Below are 26,586 nucleotides of genomic sequence, written 5' to 3' on the forward strand. Positions count from 1 at the left end.
AAATAGCAGAGACGAAAAGCCATATACCCACAATATGATTAACAAAAAGGGGCCATAACACGACCTCCCACATAGCAGTTGGCCTTGTTGTGCTGTGTATGTACTACCTCGCCACGTATAGCCGATTACAAACTAATCTTATCTCAGAGCCAACATCACTGGCATGCAGAGAAAACATACAGTTTCTGGTATGTTCTTTATCATTAATGAGCGTCTTTCTGGCCCCCTGTATGGGAGTATGTTTTCTATAGCTTCCATTCTGAGCTCTTATGCTGAACCCTCTTTCCCACCCTTTCCATCCCAGGACCTGTCAATCAAAGGTCTTGATTGAGCCTGGATGGCAGGCAGTCAGTCATCAGCAGTGAAAGTGAGGCCTCATTCTGTGTCCGTCCCTCCCTCTTTCATGCCCTCTTGCCTCCTCAGGTTCTCCGTCGCACCTTCCCTTGTTCACTGTGGACTCTGGACGGCCCTCCCCTGCTCTTTCAGTCTTCCTCGCTTTCTCTAAGCCATATCTCTGGTCAGTATCTGCCCAAAGGAGGGTAAAGTTTGGTGTTCAAACACTCGCCCCTGAGCCCCATCTTATCCAGGGTGTCATGATCCCATACGGCTTGCCTCCCTTGACCTCAAAGGGGAAGGCCTAGCATCACAAAAAAAGTCTGATTTAGCTTTAACAGGCCTCTGCATATGCCCTTTAAGTGGCTGATGAATAAACATGAGAAGAGTTGGGGCGGGAACTGGGGGGTTGGGTTGGGTTCAGAAGGGGCCCGGTGTGTGTGTGTATGTGTGTATGTGTGTGTGTGTGTGTTGGGGGGGTGGGAGGGTCGGGGGCAGGGAGGCCCTTTCTTCCCAGCAGGGCTGCATCTCGTTTAATTGGAGCACTTGTGGCACCATTACCTCCTTTACTCAAACACGTTACTGATGACAAAAGAAAACAGCACTAAGCCTGCTTTTGTTGGGAAGAAGACTAGATGAGGAGATGGATTCCTCGCTGCTACTCATGTGTGGGAATCATCCACACTCCCACCATGAGCTGCTCTCCTAAACCAATGAAATGCCACAGCCAGGTGAACTGAATACAGAGTTCATGGAAATTTCATGTGGTGCACCTGTCATTAGAGCATGATGGACAGAGTGATGTACAGAAATAAACTACATGATGACACATATATGGACAAACTAGGAACCGCATGAAGTCACCCTATCTGTTAAAAGTTTCCCTAAAAAATCTACTCCTCCAAAATGTCTGTCCATGCCTCCATAAAAATAAGAAGAATAGCACCCATGCTCAATGAATGAATGCACAGGAATTTATCATACAGGACTCTCTCAGGGGGTCTTTTTTTTTTCAATGATTGACTCCAGCATACGTGTGCAGCCCTGACAGTGACCTTGCTCTTTTCCTCCCCTCTGACCCGAGGTCACCATGATGAGGCCAGGCTCTACTTTGTTTTGACCACCCGGGTGTCCCAAGAGAGGAATGCGGGTGTGACCTCTCCCCTTGGTCTGACCTCTCTGGAGACAGCGCTGCGGACGGCCTCTGCTGAGACAAACCTGAGGACTTTTGTACTGCATCGTCTTTTGATTTCAGTAGTTGGTTAGTTGAAAAAAGTTACTTAACAAATACATAATCAAGGATACTTGTAAAAAAAAAAAAAAAAAAAAAAATCAAGGAAAGACACAAAAAGTCATTGTGGTGACTTACATGAAAGATGGCAGCAGACATTACTAACAATCTACAATGTAGATACCTTATCTTTAAATGCTGTCTTATAATTGTAATCCATTTTTCCCACAAGTTCTTATTCTTTCTTTACAGATTGATAATATTAGGTATTTCATCACTACCTTTAAAAAAAGACTTGTTGAATCCAAATTAAAAAAAAAATCCCCAAAAATAATTTTTTAAAAATGCAACAAATACAATTCTTTAAAATAATTTTCACAATTTATTTTCACATTTGCCACATTATTAATTAACTTAACAAAATCACTTTTCAAAAGAATAGCATGAAACCATTTAACTGGAAATGCACAAACATCCATAGTTTCAAATTAATAATGTTGTAGCGGAAAAAAAAAAATTATTGCATAACATAACAACGCACAAACATTAGAGACTTTTTTCCCACAGATTCTGTAAGATGGCTGTAATTACATCTTAGCGTAAAATTTAACCATGTTTTTCCACAAAGACACACAAATCATGCACTTCATTCACCGAAGCTGTTTTTCCCTGAAAGTTTTGTGATACAGGAAAAAAAATGATAAATCAAATAAAACTATGCAAACATACATATCACAAATGAAGTCAACACATTATCATACTTGCCTAGATCTTACAGATTTTTTTTTATTACTTTACACACACACACACACACACACACACACACACACAAACACACACACACACACACACACACACACACACACACATACACATACAGTTATTTGACAGACACAAATTACGCTATTAAAAGATGACAAATGAAAGCTCCATCTGAACAAGCTGAAATGAAATGAACACAAGTGAGTCTAAAGCCTGTGTAATACACAACCATGATTTAAATATTTTGTGTGACAACCACTGAAAAGAATCCTGTTCACCTTTCTGAGAATTACAACAATCATTACTATATGTTCCCTTTATGTTCCTAAATGCCACAGTCATTTGTTTTAATTCTGGTGAGTTAAAGTCACACTGACTGTCCTGGCAAAACATTTGAAATTGGCCTTTATTACTAAGGAGTATAAAATAGCTGTGATTCTACACTGCAAAAATATCTGTCGTATCACATCATACACAAGCTAAGCCTCAAAAAAAGCTAAATTACAGCAGAAATATGGAAATTATCTCATTACATTGTCATATTCTTTTACCTGGGTTAAGAAAAAATATATATATTTTTAACATTCAATACTAGACCAAACAGAGATATTTATTTTAGTGCATGAATAGCAGCTATTCTGATTTGTTTCTGTCCAGCAGGATGAAATAGAGAACAGGTGGGCCTTGGGATTAAAGAAGGAGAGCCATCAGGATCAGGAGCTCCAGCATCAATTCTGCTCCACTGTGAAGTTTGACTCCACACTGGAAAACAAGAGGATATAAACATTTAAATATTATCATATCAAATATGTCTTAATATACAGTGAAATATCTTTTTGGCCAAATTATTTTTCGTTCTATACATGAAGAAAATCATTTTTTACTCATTCAAATGTGGGTTACAGCAGTCTCATTGATAATGCGATATCAAAAGAATAGGCAGATGACTCTGAACACATTTTACCATTTGCTGTTTTACCAAAAATCTTAAGAAATCCCACAGTGCAGCTATGAATTTCCCTTTCTGTCATAATATCATTTCCATTTCCATTTAAGCATGACTTGTGCTGCTCAACTTCAAGGTCACTTTGAACAGCCACACGTGCAGAGCTCAGAAAAACCCCTATCAACAGCACAGGTGAGCTTCCCAGAACACGGCGGCCAGGTCAGCGTTTCACCATCGACACTCAGAGGCTCAGAGCAGCAGCGCGGGCCTGTGTGACACGGGTGCCATGCTGCCTACAACCTCATCCTCACAGCCTGTTCACACTGTATTCAACACGACGGATGCATATTCCCAACCAAGGACAAGAATTACAATGAGACCCATGCAGTCACTGCAAATTGAGATCTGCTGCCACCTTGAGGACATTTAACACAGTGCACTTCATAACAACAAAGGAACTCGAATCAGCTGCATGGCATGAGAGCAGCATATATCACCATGACCAGAAATCCTGTTGTTAGTCGGCCAGAAAAGCAAAATGGACACTTACATGTCTTTATTCCTCATGTGGTTATTATACTCCAGGATAGGTGGAATGCTCTCTTCATCCTCAGGTAGCTGTGAATAATTAAAATTCAAGCATTTTGATTCAGGAGGGAATAAAAACAGCAACAAAGAAATGGACAACAAAATGGAAACAAAGTATGTGTTAAAATTCACTGTGTATATAGGTTGTGTGTCCTTGTGCATTTATTTATCCTAGTAAACCATAAAGTGCCACCATCCAAGACTGGAAAACCATGAACTGTTTCTGTGTAAATAGTGGAGGCAGGCGGTGTGCATCATTTAGTCAGGCGTGGGTGAAAGACAGCCTCAGGTTAAGGGAGGCCAAACTTCAAGACAACATTGTCTCACACTTTCAGAATAAGAATACCATTGTCATATAAACCTAAAAATATGTCTGCATTATTAGTCAAATTCTGGCCTGTATTTCCAGATTTGAAAATAAATAAGGGGTCCTATTGTGAGATTCAAAATTTTCTAATCACTTTACACACATATGATCAAAGATGTCCAGCATATATAACACTAAAAATCAGATTTTGTTTCACTTATGACATTTAAAGTAATTTATTTTTAGAAGTCCACTGTTGTACTTGGTCTTGATTGGCTGCACTCACTGAACAATGTCCACCATGCGGCAATCAGGCCAGTTTGTAGCATTTGAACTGGAAATCCTCTGCGTAGAGGGTTTATTTCAATTTAATTAGAGGAGCTGCCACTGTCAGTTAAACAGTGTCCAGTATTGTAACCCTTTTGAGGATTTAGTCTTTATATTCAGTCAGTAACTAAACTGTATGTGTTTGCAAGAAATCATGAAGATTTTTTTCTCTTATCCTGAGCCACTGTATATTTGAAAATAAAATCTGGAAAACAATAACACGGGACCCTTTTCCAATCTAGCATTAATACAGCTTCAGAATTTTTGTGGAATGAAATACTGAATGAAGAGTGAATTACTATCGAAATTCCTCTTTCAAAAATGAAAAAACCTCCTCTTGACTTTAAAGATTAGTCTCTCACCTCCCAGTAGGGCTCATCATCAAAGCAATTGTCATCAGCAACATCTCCCCAGATAGGCAATCTTAGGATACAACCTGAGGAGAATACAAACAGGTCATAAAACTCAGCCCTACAAATAGAGTCCCACATATACTGTAAGTAAACACATCCATCTTATTCAAGCACATTTCCGCTATAACCCAAACCACTGCAGCTTTCACTCTTATTTACATATATACATTTTGATGATGTACATGAGCAAGCTGAGGAGTGTGTGTGTTATCAATCTGGCTGAGCTTTTTGTGTTTCTTACCGACAAAGATGCCTCCGCCTACACCAAAGCAGATAGCCACACAGATGCCAGCAGCCTGGTGCCCACCCTGACGAGTGGGTACCATGTCTTTGAAGTCACCCTCAAAGTCATAGGTGTTGATTAGCCTTCAAAATAAAGGTTTCGCTCTTGACTTTTTTTAAGTGCATTATAGTTGAATAAAAGTCTACATTTGGCCACAGGAATAGCATTAACAGTAATTTCAGCTTAATTCAATGAGAACGCTTGCAGATTATTTACCAATAGTCAGCTCATGACCTCTGCAACAGTTGTCACATTTTATTTATTTATTTTTTTTTAAGCAAGGAGCACTCACCCCTCCCGGCCATAAACTGATTCAGAGGCAGCTGCGGCCGTGATGGCTCCCACGATGCCACCTATGACTCCAGGCATTGCATGGAGGTTGTGGATGCCACAAGTGTCCTGGATCTTCATGTACTTCTCCATGAATGGCTAAGGGAAGAGAGACATTAGGACGAGCTCCTCTTATAATGCAATCTTAACTGTGTAGCTTACTTCAGTTTGATTTAGTTCATAATCAGATAATCAATAGAACCGGGATAAAAGTAATGAGTAACATAAGTTACTAAGATATAGGTAACCAATTCCACTCCACCAGAGAATGGTTCGTTAACAACATACATCTTTTACAGCTGGGTTACCAAGTTGATTAATACACAATTAGAGATAAGAGGAGGCATTACAGTTTATGGCTGAATGCAACAATTTAACACAAAAGAGAAAGTTATCACGAATCAGCTGGAACGTTACAGATGAGGAAAGTGCTACCGTACTGTGAGGTAGATATAGCCCAGCGTGGACACAATACCGCAGCAGAACCCTACAATCAGAGAGCCATATGGCATCAGCATGAACTCTGCTGCAGTTCCCACCGCAACACCTCCAGCCAGAGTGGAGTTCTGGATGTGAACCTGAGAAACACAAAATACCGTTTGCTAATAAGACAAGAAATCCAGTGTGTCAGCTTGATATTTCTGAAACAGCTATTTGGTGAAGGATCTGTTCAGGTATACTGATGTCAATTAGATAATGAACAGTATTGTCTCTCAGCTAAGAGAGTTGAACAACAGTGTCAAGTACCATGTCTAGTTTGCCATGTTTCTGGAAGAGGCTAGAGACGGCCACAGTGGTGAGCACAGTGGAGGCCAAAGCCAGGTAGGTGTTGATGGCTGCCCTGTGCTGCCCGTCCCCGTGGTCTGTGATGGCTGAGTTGAAGCTTGGCCAGAACATCCACAGGAAGAGAGTCCCTAAACAGAAAGGCGGGTGGAGGAAGTGGGAAAAGCACTTCGTGAACATAATTTCATAATGACACAATGTCAGTTTTGACTGTAAAAGCAGAATATCACTGGAATAATGGGAATCACTAGGATTTTAATGAGAACCAAGAATGACATTATCAAAGATAATACCATGTGCTTTGAATAACCATTGTTAAATCACACCCACCAATCATAGCAAAGACATCTGAGTGGTAGACGGAGCCTTGTAGACGACTGCTCTGGTTCAGATTGGGCCGATAGAGCATCCACGAGATGGCAAGTCCATAATAACCTCCAAATGTGTGAATCACCATGGAGCCTCCTGCATCTCTGGCCTTTTAAGAGAGAAGATACAAAACTAGAAAGCTGTTTTTTCCTGTAGAAAATGCATGTGTCAGCTGTAAAGTACAAGAGAAAAGGCAGCAGTAGTAGCAGAAGTAGTAGATATAGTGGTAGTAGTGCCAGTACTAGAAATTGCTAAGTGGTTACTAAGTGGTTGCTAGGGAGGTACTAGGTGGTTGCTAAGTGATTACTGGTGGTGACTAAGGGGTTTTTAAGTGTCTGCTAGGTTGTTACCAGGTGGTTGTGAGGTGCTTACTGTGTTTTCACGGGGGTTACTAAATGATTGCTGGGGTTTACCAGGTGGTTGCTATGTGATTACAAGTGGTTGCTGGGGGCTAATTTGGTGGTTGCAAGATCATTACTGGAAGTTGTGCAGGTTTACTAGGTGGTTGCTAAGTGATTATTGTGATTGCTAGGGGCTTACTCAGTGGTTGCTAGGGGCTTATTTGGTGGTTGCAAGATCATTACTGGAAGTTGTGAGGGTGTATTAGGTGGTTGCTAAGTGATTGCTGTGGTTGCTTGGGGTTACTGGGTGGTTCCAATGTAATTATTGGTGGTTGCTAGGGGGTTACTAAATAGTAGCTATAGAGGTACTAGTTGGTTGCTATCACCATCTAGTACCTCCTAGTGAGTGTGTCTGATAAGTTGTGCAAATCTTAACTATGCAATGACTACAACAAACAATGGCAAAACTGTTGTTCTAACTTACATGTATGAGACTGAGGATGATATACTCCTCCACAGCAAACAAGGTAATCCCAAACAGGGTGAGAACCATCAGCTGGACTGGACTGACCTTACCCAGCACTGCCCCATAGGCAATTAAGCAGCCCGCCACACAGAAATCTGCATTGATCAGACTGGAAGCAAAATAAATACAAGCCTGGATGTAATATACATGTTATCAACATTACCAAGAGGCAAAGTTAACACAGTCTACACACATGCACACACACACACACACACACACACACATTTACTTAGGTCACTTTGGGAGACATTACGTAGACATTAATTTCCTGGAGACTTACCCTAACTGGAGACTTACCCTAACCCCTAACCCCTAACCTCAAACATAACAAGTACGTGCCTAACCTCACCCTAACCCTAACCTTAACCTTAACCTAACCCACTGACCAAAAAAGCTGCTTTTTCCAAATGGGGGCACGACTTTTGTCCTCAATTGACCAAGCTGTCTCCAATTAACTGGTCTTTAGTCTAGTGTCGCCCTCTAGTGTCACCACCCACACATACCCCCCCACCCCCACCCCCCACTTCACCCGCCCACCCACCCACACACACGCACGCACACACGCACACACACGCACACACACACACACACACACACACACACACACACACACACACACACACATACACACGTGCACAGACATAAAACACATGTATCTGCTGACATATAACTTGGCTGTGTTTCAACAATATTACAGTGCTTCCCAGACACATGGTAAGTTTCTGTTTACCTTTTCATTGCCGTGTCCACAGACAGTAAATCTCACGTGTCTGGAAATATCTATGCAGGATAATGTCAGACAGACTGGTTTCTCCACCTCCTGTCTATACCAACACATTATTTTTAAAATGTCTTGTCTGCCAATAAAAATGTTGCCATATAATCAATTCCAATTCCAATCTGTCTATTTTCATAGTTTACACATGATAATGTGTATGAATGGACTTCAGTAACTTATTCATTAACATTACAGGTGAAATGTCTCTTCTTCTTCACTTTACTGTTTTTGTATGCTGTATTAATTTGAGCACTCTCCTCCAAATGTTACTTTGACCTTATGCACCATTCATGATGAAATGAAGCAGAAAAATAAGAGGGGATTGTTTTAACACATTTACCTTTCAACCCCAATCTTGATCTTTCCGTCACTGTAGTCCAGGGAGTGGAACCAGCCTTGCATCAGCAAAGCCCATTGGAGGCCAAAGGCTGCAATCAAGAAGTTGAAGCCCACAGCACCGAAGCTGTAACGTTTAAGGAACGTCATCAGGAAGCCAAATCCCACAAAAATCATCACATGAACATCCTGGAAACCTAGGAGAAAACAGAGGGAGGGAGAGGAGGGGGGAGAGTGACAGGAATTGAGACGAGACACATGGGACATAAGGTAGAAAAGGGAAAGAGAAAGGAGGTAAGGGCAAGCAAAGGGGGGAATGGTGGCTCAGTGGTCAGACCTGTTGCCTCACTGCATGTGTTTCCTGAGGGCGCATGTGTTTTCTCCCACATCTTAACATATAAAACTAATGAATCAATAAATGTGAGCAGTGGGAGAGGGGAAGGTGAGTGAGTCATGAGAAAGGAGTTTTCTGAAAAGTGATGAGGAGCTTATGTCTGTTCAGGTCCAATTAAACTGGAGGCAATGAATTATAGAAATAAAATGTACAGCTGTGACTAAAGAATATAGAAATTACAAATCATATAAAAGAGGCCCTCAGTTACTCAGTGTCAGCAGAATATTGAATGTAGTTTTACTGGATACATAAAAAGACTTCCATTATATGTTCACCTCTTGTAGCCTCTTGTCTTCTTTCTTTCAATATTGTGGAGTTCTTTTAAAATTTAACATAAAAAATCGTCATATTCTGTTGACATTTGATGTCAATGGGGCATGATGTGATGATGTGATTTTACTGCATGATCAAGACATTGTTGCTTAAGAGACAAGAACTTAAAACTATAGATTAAAAGTAAACTAAGGTGGTGAATCATAAAAATCTTGGCCACACCAAACTGCCACTTACACCAAATATTGGTTGGCTGGGGTTTTGTTTGATATCAAATCAGGGCACAAGAACCAAACACAAAAATGAATTACTTTGTGAATAAGGACTAAATTTAAAGAACATACTGTCAGTGAATGGAAATGCTGGTGGAAGGATAAAGTTTGGCCTCACAACATAACGCGGCAGTGTTGGGTAACATGCAGGAATGAGGGATGGAAAGAAGCAAATCACATAAACATGACTCAACGACATCATGTAGTAATAATGCACTGTATGCTCTAATAGTATTGCTTGATGATTAAGTGCTGCTGTTTTATTTTCAAACAACATAATATGACAGCACAGCATCTGGCAACAATACTTTATGGAGTCAGGTGGAAATACTGTACACATCTCATCTGATCTTGTGCCTTCAAAGAGTTATAGAAAAACTTGCATATATTACAGATTTGTATCTGTAATAAATAATATATAAAAAAAAGTCACTCCAAAGGGCTCAGGGCAAACTCAGTGGCAAATACTTGGAGAACAGGTCAGTAATAGATGACAATGACCTAGAGAACAAAGACAAGACTACAGGTATAGATACAGACGATACTAATCACGAAGACAAGACACAGCTTGTGAGGATGCAGGGACAAATACTGGGGGAAAACACATTGGATAAACTAAACCAACAAGGCACAGGTGATAAGACTAAATGGCATGGGGAGAGAGCAAGAGAGAAACCAAGAGAGAGAAAGAGAGAGAAGGATAAAATATCAAAAACAGACAGGCAGGACTAAAAATACACAAAGGACAGTGTACGTGGATACCAGCATCAGTCAGCCAGTATCAATAACAACACGAAGCAATCATAATAGTATAACCGTCTGATTTCTCAGGGCACAATAGGTGTACTGTTCCCACTGTGCACTGAAACACTAGCTTGTGTAGTAGAATTTTGAACAACAGCCTGCTTTAATAAATGAGTTAGATCGCATCAGGTTCAGCTAAGGTTTCATAACCACACAAACAAAACTACACTTTGGACGTAACAGTGCACTGATTTCACAGTGTCCCGCCGTCTAAACAGATAGAGGTAAGTCCGGTGATGTACTCGTAGAGGTGCCACAGTCGCAGCCAAAGAAGCAATATCTGATGACCTTATGATGGAGCTATTTAGTAGTATCCAGACAACAAACAGTATCATTAAACACATTATCTGACATCTAACACTTTGTCAGAGATGGCATCCTGATAGCATGACATTGACACCATGTGCTGATGGGGAGTGTGGAGTTCAACCACACCCATACAAACGTGCGTGTGCGCACACACACACGCACACACACACGCACACACACACACACACACACATGAACGCACACACATATGCACGCACTCACACATACACCAAGCATTACGACAAAATTTGCAAACAAATAGTCATAAAATTTGTTCATGTAGGATAAGGGCTGACATGTGGGGTTTATATAGTTAAGCTATTCAAACAGTTAAGCTGTTTGAGAGAAGAAGAAGAAAATAGATTCAAAACTCCTGTGGGAAATATGTATCTGTGTGTCAGATCTTTGTCAGTAGTATAATACCTGCTCCACATAACATATTACATGGACAGAATTTGAGAATTAAAATCAACCGAGTAATTCAGAGTGAAACAGGTCAAATATATGTATCAGATATAGTATTCAAACAACATATATATGATAAAAGGTATAATGAAAAAGGTATAAAAGTGTAGAGATAAAAGGTATACATAAGGTTGCTATACTAACAAATACAAAGTAAAATGAAAAATGTGGTCTGAGTTACAGTGCCATTTGAGATTAAAAAAAATAAATAAATAAAAAAAATAAAAATAAATAAATAAATATATATATATATATATATATATATATATATTTAAAACAGACATACATATTAAAATAAAATACATATTTAAAAATAAAAAAGGAGCTCACAGCAGGTCACTTACTTGGATATCGGAAATAGAAGTCGTTCTCGATGTCACTTGATATATTTTTAGTTTTTCTGTGCTCTATCCAGTGAGTATCAGACTCCTCATCATATCGAATAAAGACACCAAACAAGATGATCATGGCCGTTTGCCATACAATGCACACTGCTGGAAGGCTGAGCCGGACATTGCTGTTTTTTGGACGGTCACAAAATTCCCTGAAGCTTTGAACACAGCCCATTGTGGCATTTATTTTATATATTTAAAAAAAAAAAGAGGACGAGAGGGAGTAAATGGCAGCTGGGAGAGCTGAACTCTTCAACTTTACTGTTGTCTGCACATGAGAGCCTATAAGAGTAGGGGAGGCTCATCATGTAGGAGTGTTTGCATTAATATGAAGACACTCCCCCAGTCGCTCCCTCCTCCCATATGGGACTTAAAACATACCACAATCTGCTCTGGTGGTGATAATATCTTCAGTTAACATCCATCTCATTATTAATGTTTCTTAATTCCTTTTAATTCTACTTGAAGATGCGTCTGAACTTGTATTTCTGCAGCTACTGACAGTTGTAGTGACAGGTGCACAGACAGAATATGTCTCATATTCTGATTCAAGTGGAGGAAGATAATCATCTCAAGGACACACAGCACTACTGCTTTAGGTTATATTACAGTCCGGTTAGGTTACAGAAGTTGGTGGAAAACAACCACCAACTAATGCACACTAATGTATGATATGCATGATAAAAGAAGTCAAGTCAAGTCAAACTTCATTGTTCCATAGGTGGAAATCAGGTTGCAGACAGGTGTACTGTATATAGGGCATGAAAAAACACATCACATACTGACATAATGCAACACATTTCGAGACAGATCACAGTACAAATGTGAAATAATTCCAAAGGAGACAGTGAAGGAAACTGCTAAATGCCAAATGCTTAAAGTGCTTAGGTGCAAAGGTCATGTGTGAAAATACAGGCAACTAATTTGCTGTGCAGATAAAAGATTTTTCACATTTTTCTGAGGAGGAGAGCTGTACCTACGTCCTGAGGGAAGGAAGCTCAGACTCCCACTGCAAACAACTTTGCAGACCGTTGACAAGCAACTTGTCATTTCACAGCTGGAAGCTCATCTCTAAACACACACACACACACACACACACATATAATACAGGCAGTACTACAACTCTGGTTCCCATTAATTTTTCATGTGGAGTAGGAGAGATGGACATGCTGTCATCTCATCTGTGCCATGCTGATCCTGTCAAGCATCAACTGTAAATAATGTGTATCTATGCTGGGCCTCCCAAGGCATTAGGAAGATGCATGACAGGTTTTACTCAGTCATGCATTTACCGCTCTAACATGCAGGGCTGCGGCAACAGTCCCATTTTAGTAAGGATTATACTTCCTCAGACATTTTCAATAGCAAATTATAATGAATAATAGTAGCTAACCTATATGCTGAGATTGAATAACCAAATTCAAACAGTGATTTAGGACATATTTAAAAATTATATATATACTGTATATATTTTTGTTGTTTTTAAGCACTCATAACAGTGATGTCCCGAACTAGAGTGCCAAGATGACGCACTCGCAGGAGCATGTGAAGCCCTAGCCTTTTGAAGCCCTATGCAACAGGAATCCCCACCCACACACACACACAGGCACGCACAGGCACACACACCCTTCTGTGGAACAAGTAACAGCCAACAACATCGCTTGTTTCATAAATGCTTTTTCTGCTGCTGAAGGAGAGCGGTGGCCAAGGCACAAAAAACCTGATGTGTGGAACAGAAACTTTCTAAATATTCTATTTAATTTTATTTTCACTGCCACCACTGTGCCAGTTTTATTGTTGTCCAAAAAGTCAGTTTGATGTTAACCTAAATGCATCAATATCTCTAACTGAATATTGTGTAAATATTAGTCCACTCCTGCTAACTATAATATAAAGTATTTAAATATAGACCAATCATAAAAATGGTTTTATGTTTTTGGTGTGCTTTGGTGCTTTCGGTATTTAAGATTTATTTAATGAAATACATGTGTGTGTATGTGTGTGTGGGTGAGGGTGGTGGGGGGGGTGATCTACTTCAAAAGTCTCTTGTGATTGGCTAGGCAAATACATGTCTCTGTTTGGTGGAAAACAGAGGAAAAAAAAACTGTGGGCAACTTGTGTGATCGCTGACACACACACCCTGCCACACGTGAGACAGTATTTTACACACACACATGCAAATACTTCATGTATCCATGTACCTAGTAGTATGCAAATCTCTGTGGGGCCATGTTCAGTGCTAAGCTTATACAGTATGAGATAAAACCATAGCATTCAATTCTGGGAGCAGCAACAAAATAAAACCAAAGCCATAAAACTCAACACAACCTTCCAAAACAGAAAAGCCAAACAAGTCTACGGTAAATCAAAATCACTGGAGAAAATAGTTTTTTACTGTTTTATTTGAGAACGAGTGAGTGAGTCTGTTAGCAGGTGATCACAGAAAGCCACTGCTCTGCCGTCCGCTCACCCAAAGGAACCTCATTAGAGCGAGTGGGCAGGTAGCCATGCTCATTGCTTGCACTGCTTGGCTTAACATTGTTACCGTGGTGATGCATTCGTGGCAGATGATGTGCTCCTCTGTGATTTCCTTGGATGATGTGTAATAATAATGACCGTGCCCTGACAATCACTGTCAGGTTTGTCAATAATCGTTTTGTGCTTTCACATTCAAATCTGATTAAAGCTGCAATAGATTTACATGTGATTTCATCATCATGCTGCTCAGCAGTGTGATAATAAATATCTGACAACATCCAAAACTGATCTGTGAATGGGGAAACAACTAACTTTAAATTCACTCTGTGGGCTCTGTGTGCAGAGACCAGGTTTTGGGGAAAATACTGCAGGACTACTTCTTAGGGAAAAAAAAAAAAATCTCACCCTTGTGTTCAGGTTCCTGGCCAGTAGATCCTCAACCATTCTGAACAAATTATGTATTTTTCAGACAATGCTTATTATGCTATGAATTGCTTATTAATGCTAATTATTCATTTGAAAATAAAATGCACAAGGTAAAGTCAGGTGAATCTTTTTTTTTTCTTCGCTGACTGACCGTTCAATCTGAATGGCTCCAGAATTGGCCTATTGACAGTCCAGTGTCCGATGTTTATGGAGTGGCTAAAAAAAATTATACTGTTATGAATGTGATTTAAAATGTAGCCGAGTACAATAACTCAGCAAAAACACATGCATGTAAAAGCACTTGACAGATTTTGATGAGTTTGTAACTAAATGACAAATAACATTAAGTTCTTTTGCCCTTTAAAAATGACACATTTTCCAGAACAAGGGCCTTTTTTATTTGTTCACTCTCAAATATACTGCTGTCAGCATCATCAGAGTTTTTCACTTTGTAAGCCTCATCGCAGGTCGCTTTCACTTTCCCTATTGACGGATGACCCCAGTCCTGCTGACTCCCTCTGCTTCTGTTACAATATGTAGTTACATTTTGAAGGTAACACATTTCATTTTCCATAACCCATCGCTATTCATCAGTCTATTACAGTTAAGCTGATTATCAATACACTTATTTGGGTGTCTCTTCATCTTTGAGGGAAGGCTTTAATACCACTGGACAGTTTGTTTTTTTATTCACATTTCATCAAACATCCACACCACATTTCAGAATTGAATCACTGAAATGAAAAATAGTGTATATCTAATGAATCACCACAAACTAGTCAATTTGTGATGCTGGCTGAAGGTTATAAATTCATTAAATGAGCAGTGAGCTGCTGTTCCAACTTGAGAAACTCCTCATCGGACAGAAGATACCTCTGAATGATATGCATCACGTCCTTTTCCGTGATGCGATCATAGTCCTGCTTGTTCTTGAGAGGTAAATGTCCAGCTAGTTCACAAAGAGCGACATTAAAAGCAGATTCCTCTTTGGCACCGAAGCAGGATATTCTAGGCCACACCACAATCCGCACACCTTTTCTTGAACTGCGCTGCACTCCATTATCTATGCAATCAGAGGGCAGACATCCCCTGGTCAAGAACACATTGTGAGCTTTGTTACCATCCACCAGAAAGTCTGTGACTTGACAAACAGCCTGGGCAACTTTCTCCAGACCTTTTGCTTCTGTGTAAAACAAAAAGCCTGCAGGGAAGTCCATCAGGCGATAAAATCCTTTTTCAGGCAATAACGGTTTAACCGGCATAGACTCTATCTTTAGCTCGTGGTCCAGGTAATATCCATGTAGGTGTAAATGGTTGACAGATGCAAATGCTCCGAGGCTGTTGAAACCCACACGAAAGCCAGGGTCAGAGCTCAGAAGCACAGATTCAATCCCAACCTGGATGGCAAACGGGGTCAGGATCTGTGGAAAACAGCGTGAGGGATCCGGCACAAACAGGCAGTGGCCAAACTCCAGAGGGCTGACATTGATCATCACAATCATCCTGCAGGGTTGGAGCGAGCACTCATTTTCATGTGATGCCGCACCACGTCCGGGGCGCCTTATCATCTCAAACATGATCTCCTCTGGGTTGATTTTGCTGAAATTGAACTGCTTGGCATTGAACTCTTGCTGGACGCTCAGTATCTCCTGAGGCTTTCTTCGCTCTGTGCCTCTTTGGATGTTCAGCTGGGAAACGTAGCCATGTGGGCCAGGTAGGATACGAGTTTGCAAATCACCCAGGTGGTAGCGGAAGAGTCCTCTCCGCATCCTGTCTGTCCACGCAGCTTTAAGAGTCGTGTCAAATTTCGTCGGCGCCGATGCCAAGCCGGATCCACTCTCACTGGTCCGACACAAATCTGTGACAAAATCCTGGTTGCTGTATGTAAACTGCAGAGTCATGGTTGGCTTTCTCAGTGGGAGGTGAAGTGGAGAGCCGTGAGCATTGACAGGAGAGCTCAGAGCAGCTTGTCAACGTGGCGTCTTCCTGCTGAGCCTCCAGGCAGCCACACCGGTAACCTGAGAAGCCTGTGAGCAGAAAACAGCACTGAAATCAGAGGGTGTGTAGCACAGGTTACACCATATCTAAACCACGATTTTTAGGCAGACAAATGTTTATGGCAGAAACTTGCATACAAACTGGTACAAGTCACATAAAGAAAATGGAATTGCATTTTTTAATGAAAATATCATATTAGCCTAATATTTGTTTTATTTGTGGCGGTTTGTCACATAACCACCAAAGATTTCTTCAGATTTCAACAAACTAAATTTAAGTATTTTCAAGACCCTTTCCAGACCATTCTGAATGTCACTTGACATCCATACTGGCAATAAATAAATAATCACACAGTAGCTAGGTGTTAATAAAGTCTGACCAGACAGCACAGTTTGCATTAGTGGGTTTTTGTTCCATGTTGGGGGTTTTTGTAGTTTGGTTACAGCATGATCAATACCAAAATGTGCCAAAACACAGTTAAAATAGAGACTTGAGTTAGTGCAACACCTAAAATTCAGATTTTTGGATTTTAGATTTTATCATGTTGGGTTTTACCCTGTCATCGACCCCAAGTGACAGCTTACCTACCTTTACCTTCACCCCGACATCACTGACAGAAAGCAGGTATCTGCAACCAATAAGCGCCTCCAAGAAAAAGGCACAACAGATTTCCATTCATGCTCGTTTTTTTTCCAACAGCGGATTGAACGTGATCGTCATTCATTCTACCGGCTGCCCGGATCTCCGGTTCACCCTGGAAGTCAAAGAAAGACTTCCGATTCACCTTCATTTCAAAATAAAACCATCACGTTCTCGTTAAAGCCTCTAGAATTTCAAATTAAAATGTTACCTTACAAAGTGAGTGGGTTGAAGATGCACCTCATTTTTTTCTTTTCTTTTCTTTTCTTTTCTTTCTTTCTTTCTTTCTTTCTTTCTTTCTTTCTTTTTTTACACATTTGTCAACTCTAAATATAATAAGGGATTTATGGGAGGTGAATGTCAGTTTTATCACTGTTCTCAATAGTCTACTTTTTTAAGGGTAACTTACTATATTGTTTTCTCCTTTCAACAACTTTTTTGTATTATTATTATTGCTATTTTTGCTATGTTATTATTATCATTATTGTTGTTGTTATAAGAGAGATCTTGTGTCATACATCAAAAAAGTTATTTAGCGGACAACAAGATTATTAAGTCATATAATGAGTCATTTGTGAATTAAGTGATGTGCTATGAGTACAATGTGCAACAGTGGGTTGAGTGACCCCCTAGTTTCACCAGCCTGACCTAGTATAATATAAGCTAACTTTGGAAGAGTGAGCAGCTGGCCAATCAGGTGTCATGGTTATTTTAGTCACCACATGCCTCTCAGGATAAAGCAGGCAGTGACTGGCAGGGCTGTGTATGTCTGCTTTGCCGCTGACAACTGGAGCTGCATCTTGACTTTACGTTAATAAAGAAGGACAAACAGTGGACGGGATGGAGGCAAGCGGTGGTAAAGTAAGTAGGCCTGTGTTGTGAATTTTAACTAGCCCACCTCCAACTTTTGTAGCTGAGGAGTTTACCTAAAGAAGAGTTTAGACCTCCTATAATGTTTTTCATTGTGATACTGTATTTTCCTCTGTTTCTTAATTCTTGTTAAAGTGAAATAGTTTCAGCATGACAGCTGTCACCAGTCTGAAAATATTGGAGTTTTATCTTTTTGGCAGTAGAGTTGGTCGTTTCGTCTGCCATGCCGTTCTAAAGTTATTTTTAACACCATCAAGAGTTTGTGCTACCAATATACGTAACACACTTGGATATGTGAGCTTGTTATCAACATCAATGTGAAAAATAAGCTAAAAAAAATAACAATTTTGTCAAGATCTTATATGTATGATAGTATTTAATACCAAAGTGTAACCTATTCTATATTTAATAGAACAGTAATACTTCCCAACATTATCTTACATATATTATATGTATATTTAGATGTCTAAAGACTATTAATCATTGTATTATATGGGACAAAATTCATATTGCTCGAATACAGCGACTTCTCTGCTTGATTCTTTTGTGTTTGACACTTTTCTTATAATCTTATTCTTGTAGATGGGAAGTGCAGCTGGAGATAAAGCTCACCCTCTAAATATAAACGTGACACCGGATCGTGAGGCAGGGCTCACCACAAAGGATTCCCGGTCACCCTCTAAATCTGTTGTTCATGGTAGGCTATGCCACATACTCATTTTATCACAATGTAGCCCAGTCTGTAGAAATTATTGTTCTGTTGTAAATAAAATGATAATTAAAGTCTGAACAATTAAAATGCACTACAACATACAACAAACATGGCATAACATTTCAGACATAGATGATTTTGGTTTGTCATGAAACTTTTCAAGATCATATATTGAGTCTCTACTGGGCACTCATCCATTGTTAAACTGAGTTGATGATTTTGTCTTCATTCTAGGTCAGCTTGCCAGTTCCGTTGAGAATGGAGAGCACACACCCAGGCCCCAACCTGACCCTGTTGCCGAAACGGAAAATGCTGTTAAACCAACGCTCCAGATAACTTTCAACACATTCACTGTCAAATGTGGTGAAGATCTGAAAGTAGAGATCCCGCTGAGTGGGCGCCCAGCACCGACAATTGAATGGAAAAAAGATGGTCAGACAATTAAAGAGACAACAAAGCTGGATGTGTCAAATACACCATCATCAACAGTTCTTCGTATCAGATATGCAAACAGGGACCATTCTGGCCAGTACTCTGTTAAAGCAAGCAATAGTGCTGGATCAGTTACAGGAGAAATTACTGTAACTGTTCTTGAAAAGCCTGACCCACCCAAAGGGCCTGTGAAGATTGATGAGGTCAGTTCGGACTTTGTCACCATCTCTTGGGAGCCACCAGAATACACAGGAGGCTGCCAGCTAGACAACTACATAGTAGAGAAACGTGACACTACAACAACAGAATGGCAGACTGTGTCGGCAACTACAGTGAGAACCACAATCAAAGTCACCAAGCTGAAGACGGGCAATGAATACCAGTTCAGGGTGTTTGCAGAAAATAGGTATGGAAAGAGTACTGCAATCAATTCGCCTACTGTTATTGCACAGTATCCTTTCAGTGTGCCAGCTGCTCCTGGCACCCCCTTTGTGTCCACCGTGACAAAGTATAGCATGGTAGTTGAATGGGAACCTCCTACCAATGACGGAGGCAGCCCCGTTATTGGCTATCACCTGGAACGGAAAGAGAAGAACAGCATTCTGTGGACCAAGCTGAACAAACTTGTTATACCCGACGCTCGCTTCAAAACAACTGGCCTGGAGGAAGGCATTGCATATGAATTCAGAGTCTCTGCTGAGAATATCGCTGGAGTCAGCACACTTAGCAAAATATCTGACTGCTATGTGGCAAGAGACCCCTGTGACCCACCTGGTAAACCTGAAACTGTTGTCCTCACTAGGGAGCATGTCACACTACAGTGGGCAAAACCCCAGTATGATGGCGGAAGCACCATCACAGGCTATGTTATTGAAAAGAGGGATTTGCCGGATGGTAGATGGATGAAGGCAAACTTCACCAATGTTATTGAAACTCAGTTCACAGTCACAGGTTTAACTGGGGGCCAGAGTTATGAGTTTAGAGTAACTGCCAAAAATGGTGCTGGTGTTTGGAGCACACCATCCGAGAGTACAACCATCACTGCTCAGGATGTCATTGAAGCACCAACAGCATCCATGGATCCTAAATTCAAGAGTATTACTATTATTCAGGCTGGTGAGACATTTACCATTGATGCTGATTACCTGGGGAAGCCCCTCCCTGAGGTGAGGTGGCTGAAGGATGGGAAGGAAATTGACAAAGGCACACCCAGAATGGAAGTCAAAACATCCCTGACTCATACAGCTCTGACTGTCAGGGACTGTACACGAGTGGATGGTGGACAATTTGTCTTGAGCCTCAGTAACACTGGTGGAACTACATCTATCCCAGTTAATGTGAGGGTCCTGGACAGACCTGGACCTCCAGATGGGCCACTGAAGGTGAAAGTTGTTAGTGCAGAGAAGTGCCACCTTCACTGGAATCAGCCATTCAATGATGGTGGTGCCAGTGTTTCCCACTACATTATTGAGAAAAGAGAGACAAGCCGTGTCTCATGGACAGCAGTTGACTCTCAAGTCCAAGACACCAGTTACAAAGTGACAAAATTGGTGCCTGGTAAAGAATATATATTCAAAATTTCTGCTGTGAACAAATTTGGTGTTGGTGAACCTCTAGAGTCAGATCCCTTTATTGCGCAAAACCCATTTAAAACCCCTAGTGCACCTTCAACCCCTCATGCCAGTGCTGTGACCGGAGACTCTATAGTGTTAACATGGGAAAGGCCTGAGACTGATGGAGGCTCAGAAATTGATGGCTACATCCTGGAGAGACGTGACAAGGATGGTGTTAGGTGGACTAAATGCAACAAGAGAAGACTAAATGACCTGCGCTTCAGATGCACAGGGCTCACTGAAGGACATTACTATGAGTTTAGAGTATCAGCAGAGAATGCTGCAGGTGTTGGTCCATTCAGTGAACCAAGTGAGTATATTAAGGCCTGTGAGGCTACTTACCCACCTGGCCCTCCTACTAATCCAAAAGTGACTGACCATTCCAGCACTACTGTCTCTCTGGCCTGGTCAAAGCCCATCTATGACGGTGGAGCAACCATCACTGGATTCGTTGTTGAGATGAAGGAAGCAGGAGAGGATGAGTGGACCACATGCACACCAATCACAGGTTTAGAAGACACAAGCTACACTGTGACAAGACTGAGACAAAATACTGAGTACAACTTCCGTATATGTGCCACAAACACTGTTGGACTTGGAGAATATGTGGATGTACCTGGATCTGTGATTGCAGCTGAGAAACTGGAGGCACCTGAGATTGAGTTGGATGCCACCTTGAGGAAGATTGTAAATGTTCGGGCCTGTTCCACTCTGCGTCTGTTTGTCACCATCAGAGGAAGGCCAGAGCCTCAGGTCAAATGGTCAAAGGCAGATGGCATTCTCACGGACCGTGCTCAGATTGAGGTGGCAAGCTCCTACACAGTGTTACTGATTGAAAATGTCAATAGATTTGACACAGGAAAGTATGTATTGACTGCTGAGAACTGCAGTGGCTCCAAATCAGCATTCATTAATGTCAGAGTGTTGGATTCTCCTAGTGCACCAACCAATCTTGAGGTAAAGGATGTTAAGAGAGACTCTGTAACCATCTCATGGGAGGCACCTCTTATTGATGGAGGAGCAAAGATTTCACACTATATAGTGGAGAAGAGAGAGGAGGCTAGAATGGCATTCACAAGTGTCTGCAGCAATTGTGTGAGAAATTCATACAAGATCGACAATCTCCAGGAAGGATGCTTCTATAATTTCCGTGTCCTGGCGGAGAATGAATATGGTGTTGGAATGCCAGCTGAGACAATTGACGCTGTCAAGATGTCTGAGGCTCCTCTGCCTCCTGGTAAAATCACACTCAGTGACGTTACTTGCAACAGTGCAACACTCACATGGGAAAAGCCTGAACATGATGGAGGAAGCAAAATCACATGTTATGTTGTAGAAATGCAGGCTAATGGAGATGACAAATGGACAGTATGTTCAGAGATTAAAGCACTGGCAGCAACAATTAATGGGCTGACGAAAGGAAAGGAGTATTTCTTTAGAGTGACTGCTGTAAATGACAAAGGAAAGAGTGAACCAAAGTCCTTGTTGGCACCTGTCACTGTAAAGGATATTACTGCTAAACCCACCATCAACTTGCTGTGTAGCACATTCAGCGTGAAGGCAGGAAATGATTTAAAGATTGATGTTCCATTCAAGGGCAAACCACAGCCTGAAGTAGTCTGGAAAAAAGATGGCGATGAACTGAGAGAGACAAGTAGGGTAAATGTGCAAACATCGGACACATCTTCTCAGATCATTATCAAAGATGCAACCAGGATGGATGCTGGAGATTATGAGGTGACTTTGACCAACTCAGTGGGAACCAAATCTGCTGAGATCTTTGTTAATGTCTTTGACAGACCTGGACCACCAAGTGACATCACTGTAGATGAAGTGAGTGCTGACTTTGTGTGTCTGTCATGGGAGCCCCCAAATTATAATGGTGGATGTCAAATCAATAACTATGTGGTGGAGAAAAGAGACACAACCAGCACGATATGGCAGACTGTGTCAGCTACAGTTTCCAGAACATTTATCAAAATTTCCCGTCTGACACAGGGCACTGAATATCAGTTCCGCATTGCTGCAGAGAATCGCTATGGTAAGAGCCACTTTGTCGAGACGGAGTCTGTTGTTGCCCAGTATCCCTTCAAGCCCCCTGGTCCACCAACCAATGTCCATGTTGCCAATGCCTCAAAGTCTGTCATGGTGGTTGCTTGGAGCAGGCCAGACAGTGATGGTGGCAGTCCAATTACTGGTTATCACATTGAATGCAAGGATCAAAGCAGCATTCTGTGGACAAAGTTAAATCGTAGCCTCATTACTGAAAACCAGTTCAAGGTAACAAGTGTTGAGGAAGGCCTGGTGTATGAGTTCCATGTCTGTGCTGAGAACATGGCTGGTGTTGGACCCTGCAGTAAGCCGTCTGAGCCTGTAGCGGCCAGAGACAAGTGTGATCCACCACGCAACTTCACAGTCACCAATATAACTAATAACTCAGTTTCTCTGTCTTGGGAAAAACCAGCATATGATGGTGGAGCCAGAATAACTGGTTACATTGTTGAGCGTAAAGAGCTACCAGATGGCTGCTGGCTTAAATGCAATTTCACCAATTTACTGGACACATACTTGGATGTGACAGGCCTCACAGAGGGTGCACAATATGATTTCCGCGTTACTGCGAAGAATGCGGCTGAACTCTTCAGTGCACCCTCTGAAGGCACTGGAGCTGTCACAGTAAAGCATGATGTGGATCCACCCACCATTAGCTTGGAGGACAAATTTAGCCAGGTTGTGGTTGTCAGTGCAGGAGACCCCCTGAGAATAGAAGCTGATATCAGTGGCCGTCCCCACCCCACGGTGTCCTGGTCAAAGAATGGTAGAAATATTGGCTCTAAGGGTCGGGCTGTGGTAACCTCAACAAAGACGCACACTTCTTTACTTATCAAAGAAAGCATGAGGAAGGACTCTGGCCAGTACATTGTAACCATACAGAATATAGGTGGAACCAGATCTAAGGTTATCAACTGCAAAGTGCTGGACAGGCCTGGCCCACCTGCTGGACCTCTGGAAGTGTCTGGACTATCAGCAGAGAAATGCACCCTGACATGGGGACCCCCTCCAGAGACAGGTGGTGCTGAGATCACGCACTACATTGTCGAAAAGTGTGAAACCAGCCGTGTCTCCTGGACCCTGGTGTATGGAGACTTGATGGACACCACATGCAAAATCACCAAACTGCTCAGAGGAAATGAATACTTATTTAGGGTGAGGGCGGTGAACAAATACGGTGATGGTGAGGTCCTGGAAAGTGAGCCCACCAAGGCTGTGGATCCCTTTACTGTCCCATCTGCTCCTACCAACGTTGAGGTCACAAGTGCAACGAGCGAGGTTATGACTGTCTGCTGGCAGAGACCTGCCTCTGATGGTGGCAGCAGTATCAGCGGGTACATCATAGAAAAGAGGGAGAAGCTGGGCCTGCGCTGGGTCCGTGTCAATAAGAAGCCTGTTTATGACCTGCGAACCAAAGCCCCTGGCCTGCGTGAGGGATGTGAGTATGAATTCAGAGTCTTCGCTGAGAATGCTGGTGGGCTAAGTGAACCCAGTATCCCCTCTCCACTTACCCTGGCAGAGGATCCTTCATTTCTGCCTTCTCCTCCATCAAAACCCACTGTGACTGACTCCACCAGGTCCTCCATCACTCTGTCATGGAACAAGCCACTGTTTGACGGTGGAGCGGCCATAACAGGGTACAGAGTAGAATATAGAAAAACAGGAGAGGAAGAGTGGATTGTTGCCACCATGAGCACAAATAAAACAGAATTCACTGTGTTTGGACTCACATCAGAAACGGAGTACGTGTTTGCCATCAGATCCATAAACAAGATTGGTGTCAGCGAGCAAAGCCCTGAGACAGATCCACAAATGGCCATGGAACGAGAGGAGAAGCCTACGTTTGACGTTAGCAATGAGATGAGGAAGACCATCCTTGTTAAAGATGGCAGCTCCTTCACTTTGACTGTGCCATATACAGGCAAACCTGTTCCCAGTGTGACATGGGATAAAGCAGATGTAGATCTGAGAGTCAGGGGGTTGATCAACACCACCAGCTCCGTCTCCTCCCTCACAGTTGAACAGGCAACACGTGATGACTCCGGTAAATACACTATCAAACTGCAGAATGAGGCTGGGACCGCTACTCTGACCATGAATGTGAGGGTGTTGGCGCCCCCTGGTCCTCCAACGCGTGTTTCAGTCAAACATGTGACCGCAACCTCTGCCACCGTCATGTGGGACATGCCGGAGAACGAGGGCGGGGCTCCTGTTAAGAACTACCTGGTGGACATGAAGGATATCAGCAAAAAGGGATGGAGCAGACTTACAGACACCTGCCACCGACTGTCCCATAAGGTGTCTGACCTGGAGGAGGGCGGAGTCTACTTCTTCAGAGTCACTGGAGAAAATGAATATGGCATCGGTGTTCCAGCTGAGACCAGGGAGGGAACAAAGATGGCAGGTACATCAATCTGAAACAATATACATGTATCATAAGTGCCTTTTTAAAATTGTTGTTGCATTGGGAAGTTATAAAAAACCTACAAACAAAGTGATGGGATCAGTCTTTAGGTATTGGAGGTCATGGGAATAGCTGGAGGGAGTAAATTTAGGGTTAGGGTTAACCCTAAGACAGTGATTGGTCTATTCTGATTAGAAATATACATTTTGTCAAGTAACTGTTTTCTGCATCCAGTTGGTATTATTATGTTGTTGTTGTTTTTTTTGCTACCCTTAAAATTTCCAATAAGTGTAAACCCATAGTTGTATTGTATATCGTATCACTATCTATGAAATTTTGTCCATGTCGTGCAGCCCTACTGTAACGCACTAAAATTGCTCCAGTGCACTTTATTCTATATCATTAATTTACAGTAAATGTTTTTTCCTCCAGAAAAAGCAAAGTGTTAGTTGTCGCCGTAGAAACCCTGTAAACCTAATGTGCCGTTTCCTTCCCAGCGCCCTGTTAGTCACCGCCGTCTCTGCCTGTCGAGACTCAGACGCTCATCCATTTCTCACCCACATCGTTTTCTGCAGTGTTGTTAGGTAGATGCTCTGTAAGGCTTTGTGAATCCTGTTAAATTCCTCAAAACTAATTGTCATGTCTGTGTCAGTCTAAAGTGAATGCATTTTCATAAATGGATACACTGAAAAGGTGAAAGGTTTTGAATGTTTATATAAAACTTACCTACTTACTTACATAATTGATATCAGATTGTTTTTACAAGAAAATTGCATTATTATTTGTGATTTTCATGCTATTTGCAGCAAGATAATTTGCAATAAAGAGAAACTGATGTGAAAATAAAGAAGTTACTGATGCAGTTTTCTTTGGCTTTGTTGTGTAAAGGTAATAATGCAAGAAGATATTATAGACAAAACAGAAAGGTATGGCATCATGACTCCCCCTTTTTAGACTGCCTTAATTAAACACATAGTACAAAGAACATTCAGCATGAAGATGTAAAAACAATCACACTTTTTTTTTTTTTGACTAGTTTCTTATCTGTTGTAAACATTGCTATGAGGCATTTCTTCCTTGGTTATAATAATTTTCATGGCAGGCCCCCCTACACATGAGCAGCATATATCCATAACAACACAATAACTGCAGGATTAGCCACACTTACTTTGTAGTTTAAATATGAGAAATAAAATTAAGAGAGAAAAAAATACAAAGTACCCTAGGAGTAAAAATACAAATTAAAATAAGTACACCGAAATAAAATAGGAAACAAATAGGAAACAGGAGGTTACTTAAGTTCTGGCATTCCTTGTATTAATTTACTGCAAACATATCTGTTTACAGCTGTAATCTCTCTGTGATTTTCTCCATGATAAAGGCATTTTTAATCTCTCCAT

The 26,586-nt window shown here is 41.4% G+C and overlaps 2 protein-coding genes across 2 annotated transcripts; both read right to left on the bottom strand.

The window, feature by feature from the left end:
• Nucleotides 1-1,947: 1,947 nt before the first annotated feature.
• On the bottom strand, nt 1,948-11,817 carry rhcgb (Rh family, C glycoprotein b). Its single transcript, XM_030054469.1, has 11 exons — nt 11,515-11,817; nt 8,658-8,850; nt 7,498-7,648; nt 6,634-6,781; nt 6,268-6,434; nt 5,961-6,098; nt 5,483-5,619; nt 5,149-5,273; nt 4,857-4,930; nt 3,823-3,890; nt 1,948-3,088 (listed from the first exon to the last, which is right to left on the bottom strand). The coding sequence occupies exons 1-11, from the start codon at nt 11,735-11,737 to the stop codon at nt 3,055-3,057; spliced, it is 1,458 nt and encodes a 485-aa protein (XP_029910329.1). The 5' UTR covers nt 11,738-11,817; the 3' UTR covers nt 1,948-3,054.
• Nucleotides 11,818-14,009: 2,192 nt separating this feature from the next.
• gdpgp1 (GDP-D-glucose phosphorylase 1) lies at nt 14,010-17,213 on the bottom strand. The gene is made up of 2 exons (XM_030052742.1): nt 17,053-17,213; nt 14,010-16,493 (listed from the first exon to the last, which is right to left on the bottom strand). Exon 2 carries the CDS (start codon nt 16,365-16,367, stop codon nt 15,270-15,272), a length of 1,098 nt encoding a protein of 365 aa, XP_029908602.1. The 5' UTR covers nt 16,368-16,493; nt 17,053-17,213; the 3' UTR covers nt 14,010-15,269.
• Between the last annotated feature and the right edge of the window lie 9,373 nt (nt 17,214-26,586).

This window comes from Myripristis murdjan, chromosome 6 (genome assembly GCF_902150065.1).
Source record: "Myripristis murdjan chromosome 6, fMyrMur1.1, whole genome shotgun sequence".
Classification (NCBI taxonomy): domain Eukaryota; kingdom Metazoa; phylum Chordata; class Actinopteri; order Holocentriformes; family Holocentridae; genus Myripristis; species Myripristis murdjan.

Bases quoted from the DNA above. Each gene is read 5' to 3' on its own strand.
- rhcgb (XM_030054469.1), bottom strand. From the start codon at position 11,737: ATGGGCTGTGTTCAAAGCTTCAGGGAATTTTGTGACCGTCCAAAAAAC. The intron at 6,782-7,497 runs GTAAGTTAGAAC...CTCTCTTAAAAG, and splicing joins TCATCCTCAGTCTCATACAT to GCCAGAGATGCAGGAGGCTC. The intron at 6,099-6,267 runs GTACTTGACACT...TGTGTTTCTCAG, and splicing joins AACATGGCAAACTAGACATG to GTTCACATCCAGAACTCCAC.
- gdpgp1 (XM_030052742.1), bottom strand. From the start codon at position 16,367: ATGACTCTGCAGTTTACATACAGCAACCAGGATTTTGTCACAGATTTG.